Source organism: Podarcis gaigeae, assembly GCF_964106915.1.
Source record: "Podarcis gaigeae genome assembly, chromosome: 16".
In the NCBI taxonomy this organism is placed as follows: domain Eukaryota; kingdom Metazoa; phylum Chordata; class Lepidosauria; order Squamata; family Lacertidae; genus Podarcis; species Podarcis gaigeae.
Window position 1 is genome coordinate 28,237,874 of NC_139693.1, and position 22,553 is coordinate 28,260,426.

General features: G+C 48.0%; 1 protein-coding gene across 4 annotated transcripts in view; it reads right to left on the bottom strand.

Moving 5' to 3' along the window:
* The window catches only part of LOC310834111 (carbonic anhydrase 15-like), a 46,314-nt gene that overhangs the window by 6,285 nt on the left and 17,476 nt on the right, over nucleotides 1–22,553 (bottom strand). Inside the window, exons 1-6 of one of the 4 annotated variants that reach the window (XM_083717516.1) lie at nucleotides 12,428–12,726; nucleotides 11,988–12,062; nucleotides 11,361–11,396; nucleotides 6,678–6,848; nucleotides 5,641–5,801; nucleotides 370–462 (exon numbers count right to left, since the gene is read on the bottom strand). In XM_083717516.1, coding sequence (XP_083573642.1) covers nucleotides 370–462; nucleotides 5,641–5,801; nucleotides 6,678–6,848; nucleotides 11,361–11,396; nucleotides 11,988–12,062; nucleotides 12,428–12,485 — 594 coding nt within the window. In that variant the 5' untranslated portion in view covers nucleotides 12,486–12,726. Of the gene's footprint in view, nucleotides 1–369; nucleotides 463–5,640; nucleotides 5,802–6,677; nucleotides 6,849–11,360; nucleotides 11,397–11,987; nucleotides 12,063–12,427; nucleotides 12,727–22,553 lie in introns of those variants that run through there. The other 3 variants (XM_083717514.1, XM_083717517.1, XM_083717515.1) reach the window with 3 other exon arrangements.

Consider the following 22,553-nt stretch of genomic DNA (forward strand, 5'->3'; position numbering starts at 1 on the left):
CTCTGAAAACCTTGCTTCAAGTACTTCACTTAGAATTTTGCAAATGAACCTAAATTATGGATGGATGGATGATAGATAGATAGATGATAGATAGATTAGATAGATGATAGATAGATTAGATAGATAGATAGATAGATAGATAGATAGATAGATAGATAGATGATACATGATATAGATAGATAGATAGATAGATAGATAGATAGATAGATAGATAGATAGATAGATAGATAGATGATAGATAGATAGATAGATAGATGATAGATAGATAGATATAGATGATAGATAGATGGTAGAGAATGAACATATATGAATGTGTGTCTCCTGTAGGTACTTTAAATAACATAACAGCAGCTGCTTCTCAGGAGATACCTTAAACAAGAAGCCCAAGACAGCAAATCCGTTGGGGTGCCCTTTGGCTTCTGTGATGGTTTTGTACTTGGTGTTCATGTGAACAATGTGGAGCTGTGGAAAACAAAGCGAGAGTTATTCAGAGCAACTTTGGGGATATTCATTCACTGGCAGACTTTAAAGCAGGGGGGGTCAACTGGTAGGTCCCTGGGTGACTGATCACAGATTGACAAAGGGTTCCGATTCCCAATTTGCTTAACAACAAACAGGACTTTCCCCTGCCTAAATCCAGCAGCTGAAATTAAGAGAGTTGTCCAGGGGATAATTTTGTCTCAAAAGAATGCAAACTCAGTCTTGAAATCAAAGTCAAAGAGCTAGAACTGATAGACATATGGCAGCCCTGACAATAGAGCTTTCCAAACCCTGTGTCGCGACATTTGTGTGTCGGCTGCAGTGTGTAGGTGTGTCACACGAACACTCCCCACGTTCCTCCAAGGGCTGGAAAGGGGTTCATTCTGGTTTGCTAGTAAAACTGAACTACTGTGCCGCGAAACGATGCATGTCTAAAACGTGTGTCACCAGCATGAAAAGTTTGGGAAGCTGTGGTCTAGAATGTGCTCCAAAGCACCCTATTCTTTCCTTCAACTATGGTTACACTATGGGACGCGGGTGGCGCTGTGGGTTAAACCACAGAGCCTAGAATTTGCCGATCAGAAGGTCGGCGGTTTGAATCCCCGCGACGGGATGAGCTCCCGTTGCTCGGTCCCTGCTCCTGCCAACCTAGCAGTTCGAAAGCACGTCAAAGTGCAAGGAAATAAATAGGTACTGCTCCTGCGGGAAGGTGTATGTCATTTCCCTGCACTGCTCTGGTTCGCCAGAAGCGGCTTAGTCATGCTGGCCACATGACCCGGAAGCTGTACGCCAGCTCCCTCAGCCAATTAAGAGATGAGCGCCGCAACCCCAGAATCGGTCACGACTGGACCTAATAGTCAGGGGTCCCTTTACCTTTTATGGTTACACTTAAAACACTATTTAGTAAGACTACCAAAAGAAACTTTGCCACGGCCACTGTGATATCATTAGACTTGTCGTCCAGAAGATATTTAGTATAGTAGTCTTCAGATTTACCCGGCTGATTTGCCAGTAGGGGTTTAATCAATAGATCCCTAAAAAGGTAAAGGTAAAGGACCCCTGACAGTTACGTCCAATAGTGAACAACTCTGGTGTTGTGGCGCTCATCTTGCTTTACTGGCCGAGAGAGCCAGCGTTTGTCCACAGACCGCTTTTCCAGGTCATGTGGCCAGCATGACTAAGCCACTTCTGGTGAAACCAGAGCAGCGCACGGAAATGCCGCTTACTTTCCCGCCGAAGCGGTACCTATTTATCTTTCACTTTGACGTGCTTTTGAAGTGCTAGGTTGGCAGGAGCTGGGACCGAGCAACAGGAGCTCACCCCGTCGCAGGGATTCGATTCGCCAACCTTTCAATCGGCAAGCCCAAGGCTCAGTGGTTTAGACCCCAGCTCCACCCGCATCCCAATAGATCCCTAGTTTGCTCATATTATTTGCAATGCAGTAGGATATGCCTCATACTATCGACGCCCTGAGAGAATACACAGAGCCTATTCTGATAAGGGATGCCTCTCAGTCTGCCATTTAGCACTTCTGATGGAAATACATTAAATCTGCCTTTGGTAAAGAGACGCCGATAAGTTGGCACAGACAGATTTCTAAGATATGCAGGAAAATCGTACCCGTAATGAATTCCTACTGCTATCGGACCACAGATAACATGAGATTGAGATTGGAGATCGCTATGTGATATGTCCCAAGCCTTCGCCTCAGAGATTCAAGGGCGGTATCATAGCCCAGATGGTACAAGACAGAGGTGGCATTAAGACTAAACAAATATCGTCTCGGTCTCCCTCTCCCGGGGGGTTGTCTGTATGAATCTGCATTTTATTCTGAATCTATGTTACTGGTTTTTGGACCACAATAAAGATTATTCTTATTATCATTATTTACCGTATTTTTCACTCCATAAGACACACTTTTTCCCTCCTAAAAAGTAAGGGGAAATGTGTGTGCATCTTATGGAGTGAATGCAGGTGGGAGGCAGGCAGGAAAAGCCCCCAAGAGCCGCACACACGCTCCGTGTGGCTCTTGCAGGCTTTTCCCCAGGAGGGAGAAGGGACGGACTGATGGCGTCAGTCCCTTCTCCCACCTCGTAGAAAAGCCCGCAGGAGCCGCACACCCTTTAAAGAGCGCGCAGCTCTTGCTTGCTTTTGTGGGAGGTGGGGGAAGGGACAGAGGGCAGCCCCTCAGTCCCTTCCCCCACCTCCCGGAAAAGCCCCCAAGAGCCGCATTCCCTTTCACTAGCCGCGTGGAGCGTGTGTGGGGCTCTTGGGGGCTTCTCCCTCCTGGGGAAAAGCCTGCAAGCGCCGCACACACGTTCCACGCGGCTCGTGAAAGGGAGTGCTGAGCAGAGCCTGGGTGTGATGGCCTGGGAATCTGATTCAGAAGCTGAACCTGAGGAGTCCCAGCCTGCACAGGAGTCCCCACCTCCAGGGGCTTGAATCTGAAGGGCCTGCACCTGTGCCGGGTCCTCAGGAGCAGACACCAGATGTATCCACTCTGGCTCCGGAGGTGATTGAAGACCCATTGCCTGCAGGTGCTCCTCTCCCAGCTCTGTCAGGAGAAGGTGAGGTTGCCTCTGGGTCCAGTAACCCTCCAGCCTCTCCTGAGCTACAGAGGCTTAGGGCAGAGAGGCGGAGGGAACTGGGTTCTCTCAGGAAGAGTGCTCGCCTTAAGGCCAGGAAAGGCGGGTCACCTGTGGGCCGGGACCACCCCTGGCCTCAGAGGAGATAAAGGCCAGTCAGCCCAGTCCCAGGTTGCAGGAGCAACGTAGTTGGAAACCTGTTTCTGCCAGCACCCAGACCTGTTCTTCCGGAGTTCCCAACCACGCCTGGCTTCTTGCTTTGGACCCCGCTTCGCCCTTGGTGGACAGTCTCCAGACCCTCGACCCAGGACCAGACTCTGACCACGCCTCTCGGTAACCCCCCCCCCCCGGGTCCAGCACACTGGGATGCATACAGGCTGTGCTCAGTGCTCCCTTTAAAAAAAAAAAATCTTGCATTCCCCTTCTAAAAGATAGGTGCGTCTAATGGTCAGGGCAACAGATACGGCGGTAGTAGTCACGGAGAATCCTGGGAATGGTGGTTTGTTAAGAGCACTGAGATCACAGAGCTGCAACCCCAAGCACCCTTAACAAATGACAGTTCCCAGGATGCTCCATGACTGTGAAAGGTGCGTCATGGTATGAGCGTATGGTTTGGATGGGACCTGTATGTCTTTTACCCCTTCTCTTGCCACTTCCACTATCTCTGCGGAATTGCTCTGTACATCATTTTGTAGACCGATCCCACTTCCATGGAACTATTATGGCATTTGACATGCTGTCCCCAAAATGGCCGATTGTAGCTCTGAGGTAAAAACAAAACACCTCATTATATTTTTACAACCTGTTTTCATACTCTGTATTTAACAGTTAAAGATAATCGCAATGATAGGACTAGTTGCCTGTTATCATCCCAGAGTCTTCATTTTTTTTAATAAAGAAAAGGAACCCTTTCATGTCATCCTCATTTCAACTATCATGATGAATGGCTGGTTTGTCCATCGTTTAGCAAGATCAAAAGGTGGAAGGGCCAGGGGTCTTGCCTAATTAGTAGCTTCTTGCTAAATATAATACAGAGAGCTGATTTAGGGTTATTCACTGTACGCCATTTAATGGAGTGGCTGTTCCCTATTCCAACAAACAATATCGGAACCTTGTCTCCACTTCTACCCTGAAGGTTGGAGACAGATCAATTTCTGAATAGATCAGTCTTGGAAAATTGTAGGTGGTGTGGTTATGGGGGTCATTTCAGGCACTGTATTTCTTGATTTTATTTTATTGTACTACAGGGGTACCTCGGGTTACATACGCTTCAGGTTACAGAGTCCGCTAACCCAGAAATATTACCTCGGGGTAAGAACTTTGCTTCAGGATGAGAACAGAAATCATGCTCCGGCGGTGCGGCGGCAAGGGGAGGCCCCATTAGCTAAAGTGGTGCTTCAGGTTAAGAACAGTTTCAGGTTAAGAATGGACCTCTGGAACGAATTAAGTACTTAACCCGAGGTACCACTGTACTGTATTTTTGTTTTGTTTTACACGAACCTCTTTGAGCATAGATGTACTTGGGGGAAACGTGGCCTACGACTGTGATTATGACTAAAAACACATTTGCACCACAGATTTACAGCACAATTTTTACTTATTTCTTGCATTTATATATCCCCCTTTTCCTCCAAGGAGTTCAAGGTGGTACACGTGGTTTGTCCCTCCCCATTTTAAGCTCACAACAACCCTGCAAGGGGTGTTAAGCTGAGAGGCAGTGACTGGCTCAAGACCACCTGGTGAGCTCAATGACTGAGTGGGGATTTGAACCCAGGTCTCCCAGGCCCTAGTCCAACACTCTAACCACCACATCACATTGGCTTTCACAAGTATACAGTTTCAAACAGTCATGGCTTCCACCAAAGAATTCTGGGAAGTGTGGTTTGTTAAGGGTGCTGAGAGTTGTTAAGTGCCCCCTATTCCCCTCACAGAGCCATAGTTCCAATTGTTCCCTGGAAAGGTTAAAAAAAGGTAAACCCCTGGACAGTTGAGTCCAGTCAAAGATGACTATGGGGTTGTGGTGCCCATTTTGCTTTCAGGCTGAGGGAGACGGCATTTGTCCACAGACAGATTTCCGGGTCATGTGGCCAGCAGGACTAAACCGCTTCTGGCACAATGGGACACTGCAACAGAAGCCAGAGTGCATGGAAATGCCATTTACCTTCCCACCACATTAGTACCTATTTATCTACTTGCACTGGCGTGCTTTCACACTGCTAGGTTGGCAGGAGCTGGAACAGAGCAACGGGAGCTCACCCCATCGCGGGGATTCACTGACCTTCTGACCGGCAAGCTCAAGAGATCAATAGTTTAGACCACAGCGCCACCTGGGAAGAGGGAGGGATTGTTAAACCAGTCTGAGAACTGTCGATCTGTGAGAGGAACAGAGGTCTCTCCTAACAACTCTCAGTGCACTTATCTCCCAGAATTCTCTGGTGGAAGCCATGACTATTGAAAATAGTATCCTAGTGATTTTAATGTATAGTGTGAACATGGGTTATGACTATTCTAGGTGGGGCCTTTTCAATGCCGCACGACATTGCTAAGAAAATCAAAGTTGGGAAGCTCAATGTACCTCCATTGGGTACTGCTGACCATCAACGGTGTGCTCTGAGCCATTTCGACTGAGGTCCCCCCAGTGGAAGTGGAAATTCAAGGCCCGGTACGTGTCCTGAAGTCCTCCTTTGGTGATGTTAATTTGATCTGCAGCAGATGCTCCATCTAGGTTCATGACAACTGCCAAGGAGGCCCGGTCAAAAAGAGAGAGTTCAGAGACAGACAGTACTACACTAATGCAACACAAGACCTTAGAAAGGTTCTCTAAACTTGCATTAGAAAACACTTGGCCCAAGGTTATTTATGTATGCTATTACTGCAGCCCGTGCTTTGTTAGCCCAAAAATGGAAAGCGAGCGAGGTTCCAACCAAAGAAGAATGGCAACTCAAGTTGAGACTTAACATATAGAATAAGAGAACAAGAAGAAGAACATACATTTAGAGAAGATTGGAAAATGTTTATTGAATATATGGGGGAAATTGTGTACACTTAAAAATGTTGGCAGCATTAAAATAAATTCAACAGTGTAAATAAGTTTTGATGGATGTAATAATGGAATACTGAATGGTATAGTTTCTGTAAAATTTGCAGGGATTTATGATATGTAAAATGAACCATGGAAAGAGAAGAAGGGACGTCATTGATATCTTAATGATGCAAAAATGAGTACTATATAGAAAACACCTGGCCCACATTCACACCAGACCTTTAAATCACTGTGATGCCACGTTAAACAGTCATGGCTTTGCCCAAAGAATTCTGGGAGCTGTGGTTCAATAAGTGTGCTGAAAGTTGTTAAGAGACCTCCTTTTCCCCTCAGTTCCCAGAGTTCCCAGAGAAGTGGGATTGATAGTTGAACCACTCTGTGAATTGTAGCTCTGGGAGGGAATTAGGTATCTCCTAACAACTCTCAGCACCCATAACAAGCTACAGCTCCCAGAATTATTTGGGGGAAGCCATGACTGTTGAATGTGTTCTCATCGTGCTTTAAATGTATAGTGTGAATGTGGACTTGGAAAACATCTCCAGAAGAATCTGTGTCCTCTCCATGCCCACCTGAGTGTCCATCGTTTATCAGTCTCCACCTGCCAGGAGGCGCCTGGTCGTAGCCTTCAAACAAGATCTCGTCGAGGTTCCTGTCTCGTTGAGTTTTCCTCCTGTCGATGTTAATGGGTGACTGGTTCTCTCCCCCACAGGTAATCATGATGTCCTTCCAGTGCAAAGGACCTAAGGAGAAGGGAAGAGTGAGGTAGAAAGGAAGAGATGGGCCCAAAGGCAGATGAAATCCTTACTCTACAAAGGGTGGAGAAGCAAAGCTTCTTGTCAGAAGGAAGGTGAGGGAAACTTTTGGCCTTCCGGAGACAACTTGATCACAGAAGAAGAAGAAGAAGAAGAAGAAGAAGAAGAAGAAGAAGAAGAAGAAGAAGAAGAGTTTCGATTTGATATCCCGCTTTATCACTACCCAAAGGAGTCTCAAAGCGGCTAACATTCTCCTTTCCCTTCCTCCCCCACAACGAACACTCTGAGAGACTTCAAAGAAGTGTGATTGGCCCAAAGTCACCCAACAGCTGCATGTGGAGGAGTGGGAACACGAACCCAGTTCACCAGATTACGAGTCTATCGCTCTTAACCACTACACCACACTGGCTCTCCAGTAGCCCATTCATTGGTAACCTCAAGGCTGGATGACTGCAATGGACTCTATGTGGGGTTATCCCTGGGCCTGGTGCAGAATGTGATTGTCAGGGACTGGGCAGAGGAGGAATGGTGGAGACCCCCTCCCCATCCTGACCCTTCCAGGGGGGAGGAAGAGGAAGGCAGTATAGATTGACAACAGTGGTTTGTGTGAGGTCACAGCTCAGAGGCAGAAGAGGGGAAAAGTTGGGAAATAATGGGAGAGCCAGAACAACAGCCGGCTGACACCTTGTCATTAGAAAGCATCCCAGACCCTCCATCTCCCAGAACCTGGCGAGCCTTAAAAGTAGCAGAGCAAAGAGCTCAAAGACAGAGGGCACATAGAAGCACCCGTAGAAGTGACAAATGAGGAAGTGAGAGAGATGGAGGGTGGAGGTTCACTCGGGACAACGCCATTGTTCAAGGGGCTGGGTTCTATAGCCTCTCTCTGTAAAGACTGAAATAAAAAAGGACAATAAGAAACTTTTCCTTGTCTTATACTTTCCTGGGCATCCAGCCGGCAGCCACTGACAGCATCCTGACCGTGATGAACATCATGGGGCAGCTGGCTGAGTACTTGTGACACCATTGTTCAGGGGCGCTGAGTAGTGGAGTCTAGGGGGCCTGGGCTCCCCAAAAATTTCAAATCAGAGGGCTGGCCGCCTCCCCAGGTTCTGCAGCGGCCATGCACACACACCACAGGGTGTGCTCGCATTATGCGGTCAAGCCGTGGGGCATCCGCATGGCACATCAGCATGCCCCGCAGCATGTGCAACTGACGTCAGCACACTGCGGCTGTGGCAGTGGCAGCAGGTGATGCATTCCTTGGAGTCCACATCTGTTTCCCCCAGGAATCCTGCCACCTGAGGCGGTCACCTGACCTCCCCTCAAGGGTGGACGGCTCCTGCATGGCTGGAACGAAGATAAGAGTCTCACCCGTTGCTCTTCTTCCCCTGGTCCCATAATAATAATAATAATAATAATAATAATTTATTATTTATACCCCGCCCATCTGGCTGGGCCTCCCCAGCCACTCTGGGCGGCTTCCATAGAAAGCAAAAATACAGTAAAATATCACACGTTAAAAACTTCCCTGAACAGGGCTGCCTTAAGATGTCATCTGAATGTCAGGTAGTTGTTTATCGCTTTGACATCTGCTGGAAGGGCGTTCCACAGGGCGGGCGCCACTACCGAGAAGGCCCTCTGTCTGGTTCCCTGTAGCTTTGCTTCTCGCAATGAGGGAACCGCCAGAAGGCCCTCAGCGCTGGACCTCAGCGTCCGGGCAGAATGATGGGGGTGGAGACGCTCCTTCAGGTATACTGGACCGAGGCCGTTTAGGGCTTTAAAGGTCAGCACCAACACTTTGAATTGTGCTCGGAAACGTACTGGGAGCCAATGTAGGTCTTTCAAGACCGGTGTTATATGGTCTTGGTGGCCGCCCCCAGTCACCAGTCTAGCTGCCGCATTCTGGATTAGTTGTAGTTTCCGAGTCACCTTCAAAGGTAGCCCCACGTAGAGTGCATTGCAGTAGTCCAAGTGGGAGATAACCAGAGCATGCACCACTCTGGCGAGACAGTCCGCAGGCAGATAGGGTCTCAGCCTACGTACCAGATGGAGCTGGTAAACAGCTGCCCTGGACACAGATTTGACCTGTGCCTCCATGGACAGCTGTGAGTCCAAAATGACTCCCAGGCTGCGCACCTGGTCCTTCAGGGGCACAGTTACCCCATTCAGGCCCAGGGAATCCTCCACACCTGCCCGCCTCCTGTCCCCAAAAAACAGTACTGTCTTGTCAGGATTCAACCTCAATCTGTTAGCCGCCATCCATCCTCCAACCGCCTCCAGACACTCACACAGGACCTTCACCGCCTTCACTGGTTCTGATTTAAAAGAGAGGTAGAGCTGGGTATCATCCGCATACTGATGAACACCCAGTCCCACCACTTAGCACTGGCCTGCGGCTCCTGGAAGGTTTCCCAGAAGGGAATGCAGTCCTCGAATTGGAAACGGCTTCCCCCTGCACCTGAGTTAAATGGAGGCTATTTGTATCGATTAAAATCAACACCTCCGCCAGCAAACGTCTGCCACGCAGATGCCTCAGCCAACACGCTCATTAGTCTCTTTGTTCTTCCTTCCTTGCCTCCTGCCACCAACGGGAGATGCCCTCTGGCTGAGCTGACCTTCATTAATAATCACGAAGCAGGGCTTTTTCTTATTTATAATTCAGCAGGGTTTCCTCACCGGACCTATCTTTAGTCTGACAGGATAAACGAGCTATTTTGGTGTGCATTATCGCCTCTGAAGACCAACAGCAATTCCATTCCAAATTCCTATTTATATCCACCTTCTCTCAAGGCATCCCTGGATTGGTTGGTTACAGCTCAGGGGCAGAATATATACATATATTGTGAGTGCACAGCATCCCTACTTTACAGAGGACTGTTATGAGAAGGGATGTAGCTCAGTGCTGCACATCTATCTTCCATGCAGAAGGACTCGGGTTCAATCCGCATCATATTTAGGTAGCACCTTTTGCCTGAAACCCTTAGGTAGGCTGGACCAGTGTTATTGTTCTAGAAAAAGGGATGCCAGAACTCACCAAGGGAATACCTCCCTTGTTCTCGTAGAATGGCAATGGCACCCACCTGAGAGGTGCCAGAACTGAGTTCCAGTGAGTTCCTGCTGGAAAAAGCTCTGGCCTGGACACCATTTGCACCCACGTCTTTCTGCCACATAAGACCCATCTATGATTCTTCAGTTGTTCTGAGAGATAATGTCAGGGACTGGGCAGAGGAGGAGGAATAGTGGAGACCACCTCCCTATCCTGACCCTTCCAGGGAGGAGGAAAAGGAAGACAGTATAGATCCATAACAAGGGTTGGAGGGAGGTCACAGCTCAGAGGCAGATGAGGGGGAAAGTTGGGAAATAATGAAAGAGGAGGAGGCAGAAGCGGAATGGCAGCTGGCTGACACAATGTCTTTAGAAAGCATCCCAGACCCACCATCTCCCAGAACCTGCGAGCCTTAAAAGTAGGAGATCAAAGAGCTCAAAGACAGAGGGCACATAGAAGCACCCGTAGAAGTGACGAATTAGGAAGTGGGAGAGATGGAGGGTGGAGGTTCACTCGGGACAACGCCATTATTCAAGGGGCTGGGTTCGATAGCCTCTCTCTTTAAAGATTGAAATAAAAAAGGACGGTAAGAAATTTTTCCTTGTCTTTATAATTTACTAGCCAACCAGCTTGGAGCCTCTGGGAGCATCCTGGAAGGTTCCTACAGCCAGTCAGAAGCCGAGATTTGGACTTTTGGAACACATTCCGTTCAACTTCCAAGGTGTGACTGTATACAGTGGTACCTTGGTTCTCGAACGTAATCCATTCCAGAAGTCCGTTCGACTTCCAAAAATGTTCAAATACCAAGGCACGGCTTCCGATTGGTGCTGGTGCCCCAGAAACAATAGCCTACAACTCCACTGGACATTCGGCTTCTGAAAAACATTTTCGAACCAGAACACTTACAGTACTTCCAGGTTTGAGGCGTTTGGGTTCCGATTTGTTCGTCAACTAAGCCATTTGAGAACCAAGGTTTGTGTGTGTGTGTAATTTTTATGAGTTTTCAATTACAATCCATGGAAAGGGATTCTTTTAACCTCCAATTTGCTAGTAAAACTGAATTATTAAGTTTTATGAAATGATGCAAAAGTGAATTACTGTGTCACAAAATGATGCATATCGAAAAAGTGTGTCACCAACATGGAAAGTTTGGAAAGCTCCAAGCTAGACCAAGAGGCCTGGGGGACATAGCTGGGGCTGATGGGAGTTGTGGTCCAAAACATCTTTTGGGGCCCCAGGTTGAGGGGAAACTGTCTTAGGGCCCAGACACCCCATGCATTTAAAGCACATTTGATGCACGTGACTTCTATCCCAGAAACCCAGGGACTGTCATTTGCCCTGCACAGAGCTACGCTTCGCAGCACCCTTAACAGACTATATTTCCCATGGCTCTTTGGGCGAAGAAATGGAAGTGCAGACAGAGAAAAACTGAAAACCTCATTTCAAGTACTTACCACACTTAGGATCTTGTGAATCGTAGCACCAGGTACCTGGATTAGAGGGCATGGGAGGGATGAAGAAAGAAAACGTGTAAGCTGATCGGAAGGGAAGAACCAGTCAAGAACCAGGACCTGCATATCCAATGGAGGGGGGGGTGGACAAGACATGCATTCTCCAACGAAACAAACCAAAGGATCATAGAGCTGGGAAAGGTGCGGAAAAGGGCATTGATTTCTGTGAGATATTCTGCTGCGAAATCGTGTGAGGTCACAGCAACCAAAATAGCCATCATTCCCCCGCAATAAAAAATGGGGTGTCCCATTTCCCCCCGCCCAGGAATTTTGCAGGATATGCCTGGAATCTGGCTCAGAAGCAACCAGTTCGGCTGTTTTACAAAAGAGGTCCTATGGGTTCTAAATGAAACCCCAGTCAGGAATCTTTGTTTCAGAGCACTTGACTGGACCGTTAGGTTTTCGGCCGGAATATTTTCATAGGCCATTCATTACATACATACACACACACACACACACACACACACACACGGTCTCCTTAATCCCGCCCCCCCCCCCAAATCTTCAGTCATGCTCCTTTCTCCGCTTGTATTGTCCAAACCTCCCCCAAGCCAGCATGCCAAACCATACCTGCTCCTTTCCTCTTGGGGCCTGCTGCAGTAAGAGAAAGGAGAAGCAGAGAGAGAAGTGAATATGAAAAGGGACCTGTAGAAGAGAGCTAATAGGATGCAGGTGGTGCTGTGGGTTAAACCATAGAGCCTAGGACTTGCCGATCAGAAGGTTGGTGGTTCGAATTCCCGCGACAGGGTGAGCTCCTGTTGCTCAGTCCCTGCTCCTGTCAACCTAGCAGTTCGAAAGCACGTCAAAGTACAAGTAGATAAATAGGTACCGCTCCAGCGGGAAGGTAAACGGCGTTTCCGTGTGCTGCTCTGGTTCGCCAGAAGAGGCTTAGTCATGCTGGCCACATGACCCGGAAGCTGTACACCAGCTCCCTCAGCCAATAAAGCGAGATGAGCGCTGCAACCCCAGAGTTGGCCACGACTGGACCTAATGGTCAGGGGCCCCTTTACCTTTAGTAGAGAGCTCCCTTGATCTGATGCTTGGATTGGAAAAGGTTCTGTGCCTCATTTCCTCTGGTGTCTCTCAGCCCATGCCAGGGATGGAACCTGGGACCTTCTTCCTGCAAATCAGAAGCTCCGTCCCTGAGCTATGAGCCTTCCCTTAAAAAGAAACTGTCTTATACTGAGTCAGGCCATTGGTCTTTCTAGTTCGGGGCTGGCTACAGCCTCAGCCCAGTATACCTGACAGAGCATCCGGTGGCAAAGCAAAGTTGGGTGGTACCTGGTGTAGAAAATTTCTTGTCACATTGGGGGGAAAAAATTTTTGGCTGCAAAACTGGTTTGACTTTACAGTGGTACCTCGGGTTACATACACTTCAGGTTACATACTGTCAGGGAACTGCCATCGGAGCTTAGGGTGGTGGAGAGGCTCTCGGATGCTGGGAGACCCTCTGATGCTGAGGAGGGAACCAGCAGGGGGAGAGGGAGAGCTTCCGTGGAAGCAGGAGGGGAGGCGGAGGAGACAGAGTCGGAGGTGAGGCTCAGAGACGCTTCCAGCGAGACCAGTGGGGAGAGCTCAGGACCTCCCCTTGGAACGCCTACTCTGCGCAGAAAGCTGTCACGTAGGGAATCAAGGAGGAGACTTTCTGTCAAAGAACTTTTATGCTGGAAGAAATTCAGGAAACGCCCACTGACGGATTCTGCCAGCGATTAAGGCAGCCATGCACTGATGGCTGCGCGGAGAGGGAGAGTTTTAAAACTAACTACAAAACTGTGAGAGTTTTAGCGCTCACGCACAAGCAGCCCCTTATCTCATTACACATACGCTTCAGGTTACAGACTCTGCTAACCCAGAAATAGTACCTCGGGATAAGAACTTTGCTTCAGGATGAGAACAGAAATTGTGCTCCGGTGGTGCGGCGGCAGCAGGAGGCCCCATTGGCTAAAGGGGTGCTACAGGTTAAGAACAGTTTCAGTGAAGAACGGACCTCCGGAACGAATGAAGTACTTAACCCGAGGTACCACTGTATTGCATACTTTTGAGGGGAGCCAGAGTTGTTGAGCTTCTTTTTAATGGAGATCACGTGCCTTGTGACAAGGAGGCTGCCTGCAGCTCTACAGCTCTACAGCTGAGGCGAAGTGTCTCTCTCACAGATTCTCTCACAGACTCTCTCTCACAGATGTTCAGTGCCACACAACATTTTGTCACCACCCTCGGAGGTGGCACCCGGAGTGGACAGCACCCACCTTGCTCCGCCCCTGGGAGCATCTTCACCCCAATCATTCTGCCCAGACACTGAGGTCTTCCTCCGATGGCCTTCTGGCAGTTCCCTCGCTGTGAGAAGCGAAGGTACAGGGAACCAGGCAGAGGGCAGATGTCAAGGAAATAAACAACTACCTGACTTTTATAAGACATCCGAAGACAGCCCTGTATCGGGAAGCTTTAAATGTTTGATGCTTTATTATGCTTTTAATTCTGTTGGGAGCTGCCCAGAGTGCCTGGGGAAACCCAGCCAGATGCGTGGGGTATAAATTTATTATTATTATTATTATTATTATTATTATTATTATTATATACCGACCGGCAGCAGCTCCCCATGATTTTAGGCAGGGGACATTCCCAGCCCTACCTGGAGATGCCAGGAATTGAACCTGGGATCTTCTGACACCAGGACGAACTTTCTGAGGATAAGAGCTGTTTGACTATGGAACAGACTCCCTCAGGCAGTTGTGGACTCTCCTTTATAGGCGGTTTTTAAGCAGCAGTTAGTTGGCCTTCTGTCATGGATGCTTTAGTTGAGATTCCTGCATTGCAGGGGGTTTGGACTAGAGCAGGGGTCAGCAAACCTTTTCAGCAGGGGGCCGGTCCACTGTCCCTCAGAGCTTGTGGGGGGCTGGACTATATTATTGGGGGAGGGAAATGAACGAATTCCTATGCCCCACAAATAACCCAGAGATGCATTTGAAATAGAATCATAGAATCATAGAGTTGGAAGAGACCACAAGGGCCATCGAGTCCAACCCCCTGCCAAGCAGGAAACACCATCAGAGCACTCCTGACATATGGTTGTCAAGCCTCTGCTTAAAGACCTCCAAAGAAGGAGACTCCACCACACTCCTTGGCAGCAAATTCCACTGTCGAACAGCTCTTACTGTCAGGAAGTTCTTCCTAATGTTTAGGTGGAATCTAAACATGGAAAGGACACATTCTACTCATGTAAAAACACGCTGATTCCCTGGCCGTCCACGGGCTGGATTCAGAAGGCGATTGGGCTGGATCTGGCCCCCAGGCCTTAGTTTGCCTACCCATGGACTAGACCAAGACCCTTTGGTCTTTTTCAAATTCCATGATTCTGTGACTGCAAAGCAGATCTTTTGCCACTGAGCTACAGCCTCCCCCTGATCATAAAGAACCAACCAGCCACATAATTGTACTGTCCCTCTTCATTTTGGTGGGATGACCAAATGGAGGGTGGTTCTTTATATATCTGTGGTGTCTCGGGTTCAGTGAAGCATGTTAATGCAGCTCCCCAGAGGAATTCAAATTGGGCTGGAGAAAGAACAGCGAGGCATCGATTAAGGACTTGATGGATTGCGACCAAGTATGCACAGTGATTAATCTCCATGCATCGTGCTTTGGGGAGAGTGATCCCTCAAGTTGTTTCTCAGAGGATAAAGTCAGGTCCAACTTCATTGCACACTATCAGAAATCGTCAGGGATGAACCAACCGGCATTGTGTGGGTGGGGAGTTGTCACAAGAGACCCTCCAAGTCTCCCTATTTCCCAGGGAGGTCCCTGATTCAGAGAAGCCGTCCTGGTTTCTGATTTGATTCTGGAATGTCCCACATTTCCTTAGGATGTCCCTGTTTTCATTGGAGAAATGTTGGAGGGTATGGAGTTATCTGTCCCCCCAAGCCGTCTGAAGGCAATCCTGTATAGGGAACTTTAAAAAAAAAAAAAGTTTAATGTTTTATTATGTTTTTATACATGTTGGAAGCTGCCCAGAGCAGCTGGGGCAACCCAGTAAGATGTGTGGGGTATAAATAGAAAAATTATCATGATGGAATGGGACGTCCCTATTTTCATTGGAGAAACGTTGGAGGGTATGTCAGAATGATCCAAGTAATTTAAGGCCAGCATCCAGGGCTAAAGGCTAGCTCATAAAAATATAGAACAATTCTATTGCGATTGATCCATTTCAGAACAGGAAATACACACAAACAAACAAACAAACACACACACACACACTCCTAATGTGAAATGATCTAAGCAGGGATGTGTTGGGGGACAGGAGAGAGAGCCCATGTCTGAAAAATGTCTCATTTGGGGCCCTAATTGTGTAGAAAGAAGGACTGGGTCGTAGGTAATTGATTTTATTTATATATGAAATCGGGGGTAGAGGAGAGAATCTGCTCAAATAGTCTTTTTCCAAGCTGATACAGTGGTATCTCAGGTTACATACGCTTCAGGTTATATATGCTTCAGGTTACAGACTCTGCTAACCCAGAAATATTACCTCAGGTTAAGAACTTTGCTTCAGGTTGAGAACAGAAATCATGCGGCGGCGGCACAGCAGCAGCGGGAGGCTCCATTAGCTAAAGTGGTGCTTCAGGTTAAGAACAGTTTCAGGTTAAGTATGGACCTCCGGAACAGATTAAGTAGGTAACCAGAGGTACCACTGTATAGAAAAATAGGGGTGGTTGGCTTTTGCTGCCCAACTCCCCAAGGGGCTGGGTCCCCCTAAGTCCATGATCGCTCAGAGATGAATGGATGGAGGCAGGAGGCAGTGAATGCAAGGGAGATATTTATTTTTCTCTTGCCTCCCTCCCCTCCTTACAAGGAGGCAAGAGAGACCCAGAACCAAGAAGAAACGTCTCTTTTAAGGGTTTGCATTTTGGTGTGGAGAAGAAGCACATCCCCTCTACAAAGAGTCAGAAATTACATCACACATAAAGTGGGGTTGCTGTGGCTCAGGCAGGCCAAGGTGTGATGTTCCTGAGGATTTGGCAAGTTTCACACAGTTCCAGACACAGTTTACACAAAACATTAGCATTTGGTAAGAAATTTGGGATGCCTGTCAAATGTCCCTCAGTACAGAACATCTGGGCAAACAATGATAATTAATACAAAGGAGGTTCATAGATATAGGAGAGGAATCCCTTCAGGAACATCCCCTGACTGCTATCTGCCTATCTGTTCTCAGGCAAGGAGGACTTAAGAAGGCAGAGGAAATATTGAAAGTCTTTAGGAGAGTCAAGGTGGCTTTGGGATTGCTCTCCCGTACTATTTTAGACATGTAGCTTATATACTTATGTATATCTGTTTGCCTTGTGCAATTATCAACATTTATTCTATATTTGAGACCTTAGAATTCCTGTAAGAGTACTATTTTGCCTCAACTTCTTATCAAGTCTGCTGCCAGTCCCTCTAATTCAGCTCCATTCTCTGTTTTAGTTGGCCATTCTCAGGGAGACAGTATACAGTGGTGCCTCGCAAGATGAAATTAATCCGTTCCGTGAGGCTCTTCGTATAGTGGTTTTTTCGTCTTGCGAAGCAAGACCATTGGCAGCTTAGCGGATTAGTGCTATTAGCGGTTTAGCGGCTTCTAGCGGATCAGCTGGAGAAGACCCTGATGTTGGGAAAGATGGAGGGCACAAGGAGAAGGGGACGGCAGAGGACGAGATGGTTGGATAGTGTTTTCGAGGTTACCAGCATGAGTTTGAGCAAACTGCGGGAGGCAGTGGAGGACAGAGGTGCCTGGCGTTCTCTGGTCCATGGGGTCACGAAGAGTCGGACACGACTAAACGACTAAACAACAACAAAGCGGATCAGCTGATAAGCGGCTTAGCGGCTTAGGGAAAGGGGGGAGGGGGAAAACCCGCAGGAACTCGCAAGACATTTCGTCTTGCGAAGCAAGCCCATAGGGAAATTTGTTTTGCGAAGCGCCTCCAAAACGGAAAACCCTTTCGTCTAGCAGGTTTTCTGTCTTGCGAGGCGTTCATCTTGCGGGGCACCACTGTATTTGGAAGCAATTAATATTTAGGCTGCCAGGGCTGGCCCAGCCGTGATGTAGGGTGAAGCAGCCATCTCAGGCAGCAGTGAGATCTCATGGAGGGTGAGAGATCTCGAAAGATCTCAGTGAGATCTCACTGGAAATTGGAGGTGGAAGTGGCACAGTGGGGACGCCGGTGGAGGCAGGTGGCATGGTTGCAGTGCCAGCGACAGAGGGGCTTTCACTTCAAGCGGCAAAATGGGACATTGCAATCCCTGTCCGCTGCTCATAAACTATCAAATAATCTCCGATGAGTTTATGGCAGCCACGGGGGTTGCAACTGGCCTACTTTGCAAGGCCGTTGTGCAAGGAAGTGGACTGTCCTAGTCTCCCCCTTCCATTATATGATGAACCTTGGGCCCAGCAGCCAAATATGGCCCCCTGAGGCCTCTCCATTTGGCCACATTCCTCCTCAGATATACATCATCATTGTATGCTTTCGACTGGCTAGAATGTGCCTTTGAACTCTGCTCACGCATCTTGCCTGCCTGTATGGAGGAGGGAGAATGACTGCGTACAGAAACTAGACTACTGCACAAAGGCAAAAGTTACATTAATTGCTTTGCGAACTTTTTCCTCTGGGCCAGCCCCCATGTGGCCCCTGGAAGGTTGCCTGGACAGATATGTGGCCCCCAGGCCACACAAAAAGTCCTCCCACCATTAACAGCCACCTGTCCCATTAAAACCAAACTCATTCCCTTTCTTAAAGGCCCTTTTAATGCCTTCTTTCGGACTCTTCAAAGGGAGCGGCAAATCTGCCCACTCCTTAAATTAAAACATTCAGACCCCTCCTGGATTATTATTTTTTATCTGGGTTGATTTATTTATTTTTTATCTATTTTTTGCTTTCATCTTCTGTCTATTAATAATAGATCTGAAGAGCCTGTATTTTATTTAGCCAAGAGAATCTCTTGTTCGGCATTCAATATTTGCTTTTCTCTTCTAATTATCCCTGGAACCTGCCTGCGTTTGTTTTCCTAGCGTCCCCTTTGCAAACTGGTTGCATACAGTTGTGTGTGTGTGTGTGTGTGTGTGTGTGTGTGTGTGTGTGTGTGTCTTTCTCCCCCTTCTTTTCTTTACATCTCCTCTTAACCAGGTGCCCTTTGCCGGGTGTTTACGTCAGATTCCATCAAAATGAAATTCCGCTAGAGTTACCCTTCCAGCTACTCTTTAAATATTTCCACAATATGCGTCCCTGTCAAGACTCGTGAGATCTGGCCTTATTATTTCTTCCAGAAAAGCACTTAACATTTTATAGCTCCAGACCCAGAAGAAATACAGTGGTTTTATATTTCAGCGGGGAATTATTTAAAATGTGTAGAATAATGCAAAGAAAACTCTCTTGTGTTTGCTTGCCTCTGTCCCAAGCCTTATCCTCCACAAATGTGCCTAATCTTCACTTTAAAAGCCATGCACGTTGGTGACCCCCATTGCAGGCGTGAATTCTGTGTGCTGTGAATCAGGATGCCTGATGCATAGAGAAAGGTAAAGGTAAAGGGACCCCTGACCATTAGGTCCAGTCGTGGCCGACTCTGGGGTTGCAGAGCTTATCTCGCTTTATTGGCCGAGGGAACCGGCGTACAGCTTCCGGGTCATGTGGCCAGCATGACTAAGCCGCTTCTGACGAACCAGAGCAGCGCACGGAAATGCCGTTTACCTTCCCGTTGGAGTCATACCTATTTATCTACTTGCACTTTGACGTGCTTTCGAATTGCTGGGTTGGCAGGAGCAGGGACCGAGTAATGGGAGCTCACCCCGTCGCGGGGATTCAAACCGCCGACCTTCTCTGTGCTTTAACCCACAGCACCACCCGCGTCCCATGATGCATAGATACCCATTGCTATCAAGTCCACTGAATCCCCAGTGTCTGGGAGGGCCCATCTGAAACTCTGGAGAGCTGCCTGAAGATGCATTGGACTACAACTCCCATCAGCTCCAGCCAGCATGGCTGATGGGAGTTGTAGTCCCGAATGTCTGCAGGGCGCCATGTTGACAAAGGCCATAGAGTGTGCCACACTGCTTAATGCCATTGTCTGCCTACCCAACCTCTCCACCTGCCAGAAAGTGGAGCAACCACCTTGTGTACAAGGCAAACTCTCTTGTCAGTTGCACCTCTAGAGGGTTGTTATTAGAATTTAAGGTCTCAAATATATAAATTTACAAGGGAAACACATCCATAAGTATATCAACCACGTGTCTGAAATAGTACAAGAGAACAATCCTGAAGTCATTTTGACTCTCCCAGTGACCTCAGATATTCCTCTGCAGTAGGGAGGGAAATGGGGAAAGCCTTCCCGTTGTCTCTTTGCTTACAAATCCTGTATTATGGGCATGTTTGTGTATGAATAGGGTAAGCCTGTGACCTGGATTCAGGAACTAAAGTATTAGGTAAAGGTAAAGGGACCCCTGACCATTAGGTCCAGTCATGACCTACTCTGGGGTTGCAGTGTTCATCTTGCTTTATTGGCCGAGGGAGCCGGCGTACAGCTTCCGGGTCATGTGGCCAGCATGACTAAGCCGCTTCTGGCGAACCAGAGCAGCACACGGAAACGCCGTTTACCTTCCCACCGGAGCGGTACCTGTTTATCTACTTGCACTTTGACGTGCTTTCAAACTGCTAGGTTGGCAGGAGCAGGGACCGAGCAACGTGAGCTCACCCTGTTGTGGGGATATGAACCGCCAATCTTCTGATCGGCAAGTCCTAGGCTCTGTGGTTTAACCCACAGCGCCACCCACGTCCCAACTATCACCAAAAAATGGCCAGGCTGCCCAGGTAATGCAATCAGTGACCATTCTCAGGTAGCCTGGCAAACAGGATTTCTGCTGCTTCACCTCCTGTGATGTATTTCTGCTGTAGACCACCCCCTTCAGTGATGTATGTATGATGTTTTGGGAGGTGGTCTTGAGCTACAGGGTGAACTTGCACACCATTGTTCTGGGTTCCTCTTCCCTCCCTGCGTAGGTTGAGTGAGGACCCTGTTGCAACAGTTTAATAAAGATCAGGCTTACTAACCGCTTTGCTTCTCAATATGCTCTGGTTGGCCTCTGTTATTTTCTCCTACCGATAGAGAACACACTTAAGGACTCTTTACGGGCTCTTGGATACGCCATAAGGGAAAAGGAGCAGTTTTTTCTCATAACAGGGTGTGACATTAACATATGAGAGTGCTGGAGGTGAAATAGTTAAACAGGTTACGCAATCAGAACCCAGGGGGTGGAGTCAAAGGGACTATAAAACCAGCTTTGGGAGGAGCGAAGGGAAGAGTTTGTTGGGAGTTGGGTGGTTGGTTGGAGTGGGAGTGAATTGGGATAGAGTCTGTGGGTAGGTTGAGTTAGTGTAGCGAAATAAGCTGAGTCAGGAACAGTTAGGGGCTAGGAAGACAAGTAAAATCTGAGAGGTGGTTTAGTAAATGAGAGCAGGTAGCGGAAGTTATAGGTCTGGATAGGCACCCCATGATTGTAATTGACCAATACCTTTTATGAAACCACACGCTTGTTAAACTGCAATAAATAAACAGAAGTTTATGTTCCAATTTAACCCTGACTGGACTCAGTATTGTCCCAGGTAGGGCCTGGGTGGTGGCAGTGAGAAATAAAGTGGTGGCACAGGGATCAATAGACGGTGAAACGTCCGGGGACCCTGTGCGATCGCCACACAGGGCGGTCAGTTTCCTTTAAATAAATAAAATAAATGAAACCTTACTGAATGTTTCAGTAGAGGAGCGTCTTAAAACAAACACCATCTTTGAAGTACATGGAGATGCCTTGCAAACACAGGAGGAGGGGAAAGGACTTATCGGCAAACTTCCAGTCACACGGCCATGGGACTGACAGAAAATGAGGCTCCCATTTTCTTTAATTACACACATCTCTCTTTTTCGAGTAGCGGGAAGGCACAGCCAAAGCCAGGAGACCTTAGGGACTCTGGCTGCTCCTGCTCCTGCTGTGCTCTTTATTTCTCCTACAAAACTTTCACTGTTCTTCCCTTCCCTTCTACGCCTCTCTAAGGATGGATAGAACTGTTTCCGTCCCTCATTTTTCCAGGCCAATATTCCACCTTTTATTTATTTATTGAATTTATATACCGCCCTGTACCCATGGGTCTCAGGACGGTTCACAGAATAAAATCAAGATATAAAACCACTAAATACACAATAAAAATAATAAAAACAACAACCCAATAGCCCCACCCCCCACGAACAAACCCACATTTTAAAAGGGCATAGGATGTAAATCAGGTCAACCAAAGGCCTGGTTAAAGAGACCTTTGCCTGGTGCCTAAAGATGTATAATGAAGGCACCAGGCAAACTTCCCTGGGGAGAGCATTCCACAGAATGGATGCTTTTGAATTACGGTGCTGGAGGAGACTCTTGAGAGTCCCATGGACTGCAAGAAGATCAACCCTATCCATTCTGTAGGAAATCAGCCCTGAGTGCTCCCTGGAAGGACAGAGCGTGAAGCTGAGGCTCCAATACTTTGGCCACCTCATGAGAAGAGAAGACTCCCTGGAAAAGACCCTGATGTTGGGAAAGATGGAGGGCACAAGGAGAAGGGGACGGCAGAGGACGAGATGGTTGGACAGTGTTCTCGAAGCTACCAGCATGAGTTTGACCAAACTGCGGGAGGCAGTGGAAGACAGGAGTGCCTGGCGTGCTCTGGTCCATGGGGTCACGAAGAGTCGGACACGACTAAATGACTAAACAACAACAACCCCCAAGCTACGAACCTATTCCTTCAGAGGAAGTGTAACCCCATCAAGAGCAGACAATCTCCCATCCCTCTGTTCCAAGGAACCACCCACTAATAGTGTCTCAGTCTTATCTGGATTGAGCTTCAGTTTGTTGGCTCTCATCCAGTCCGTTACCAAGGCAAGACACTGGTCCAGCACTTCCACTGCCTCACCTGCAGGAGTAAAGGACAAATAGAGCTGAGTGTCATCAGCATACTGCAGACAACGTACTCCAAACCTCCAGATCACTCCACCAGTGGTTTCATGTAGATGTTAAACAACGTGGGGGATAGGATTGAGCCCTGTGGAACCCCACATTGAAGGTACCACCGGGCTGAAAAGCATCCCCCTAGC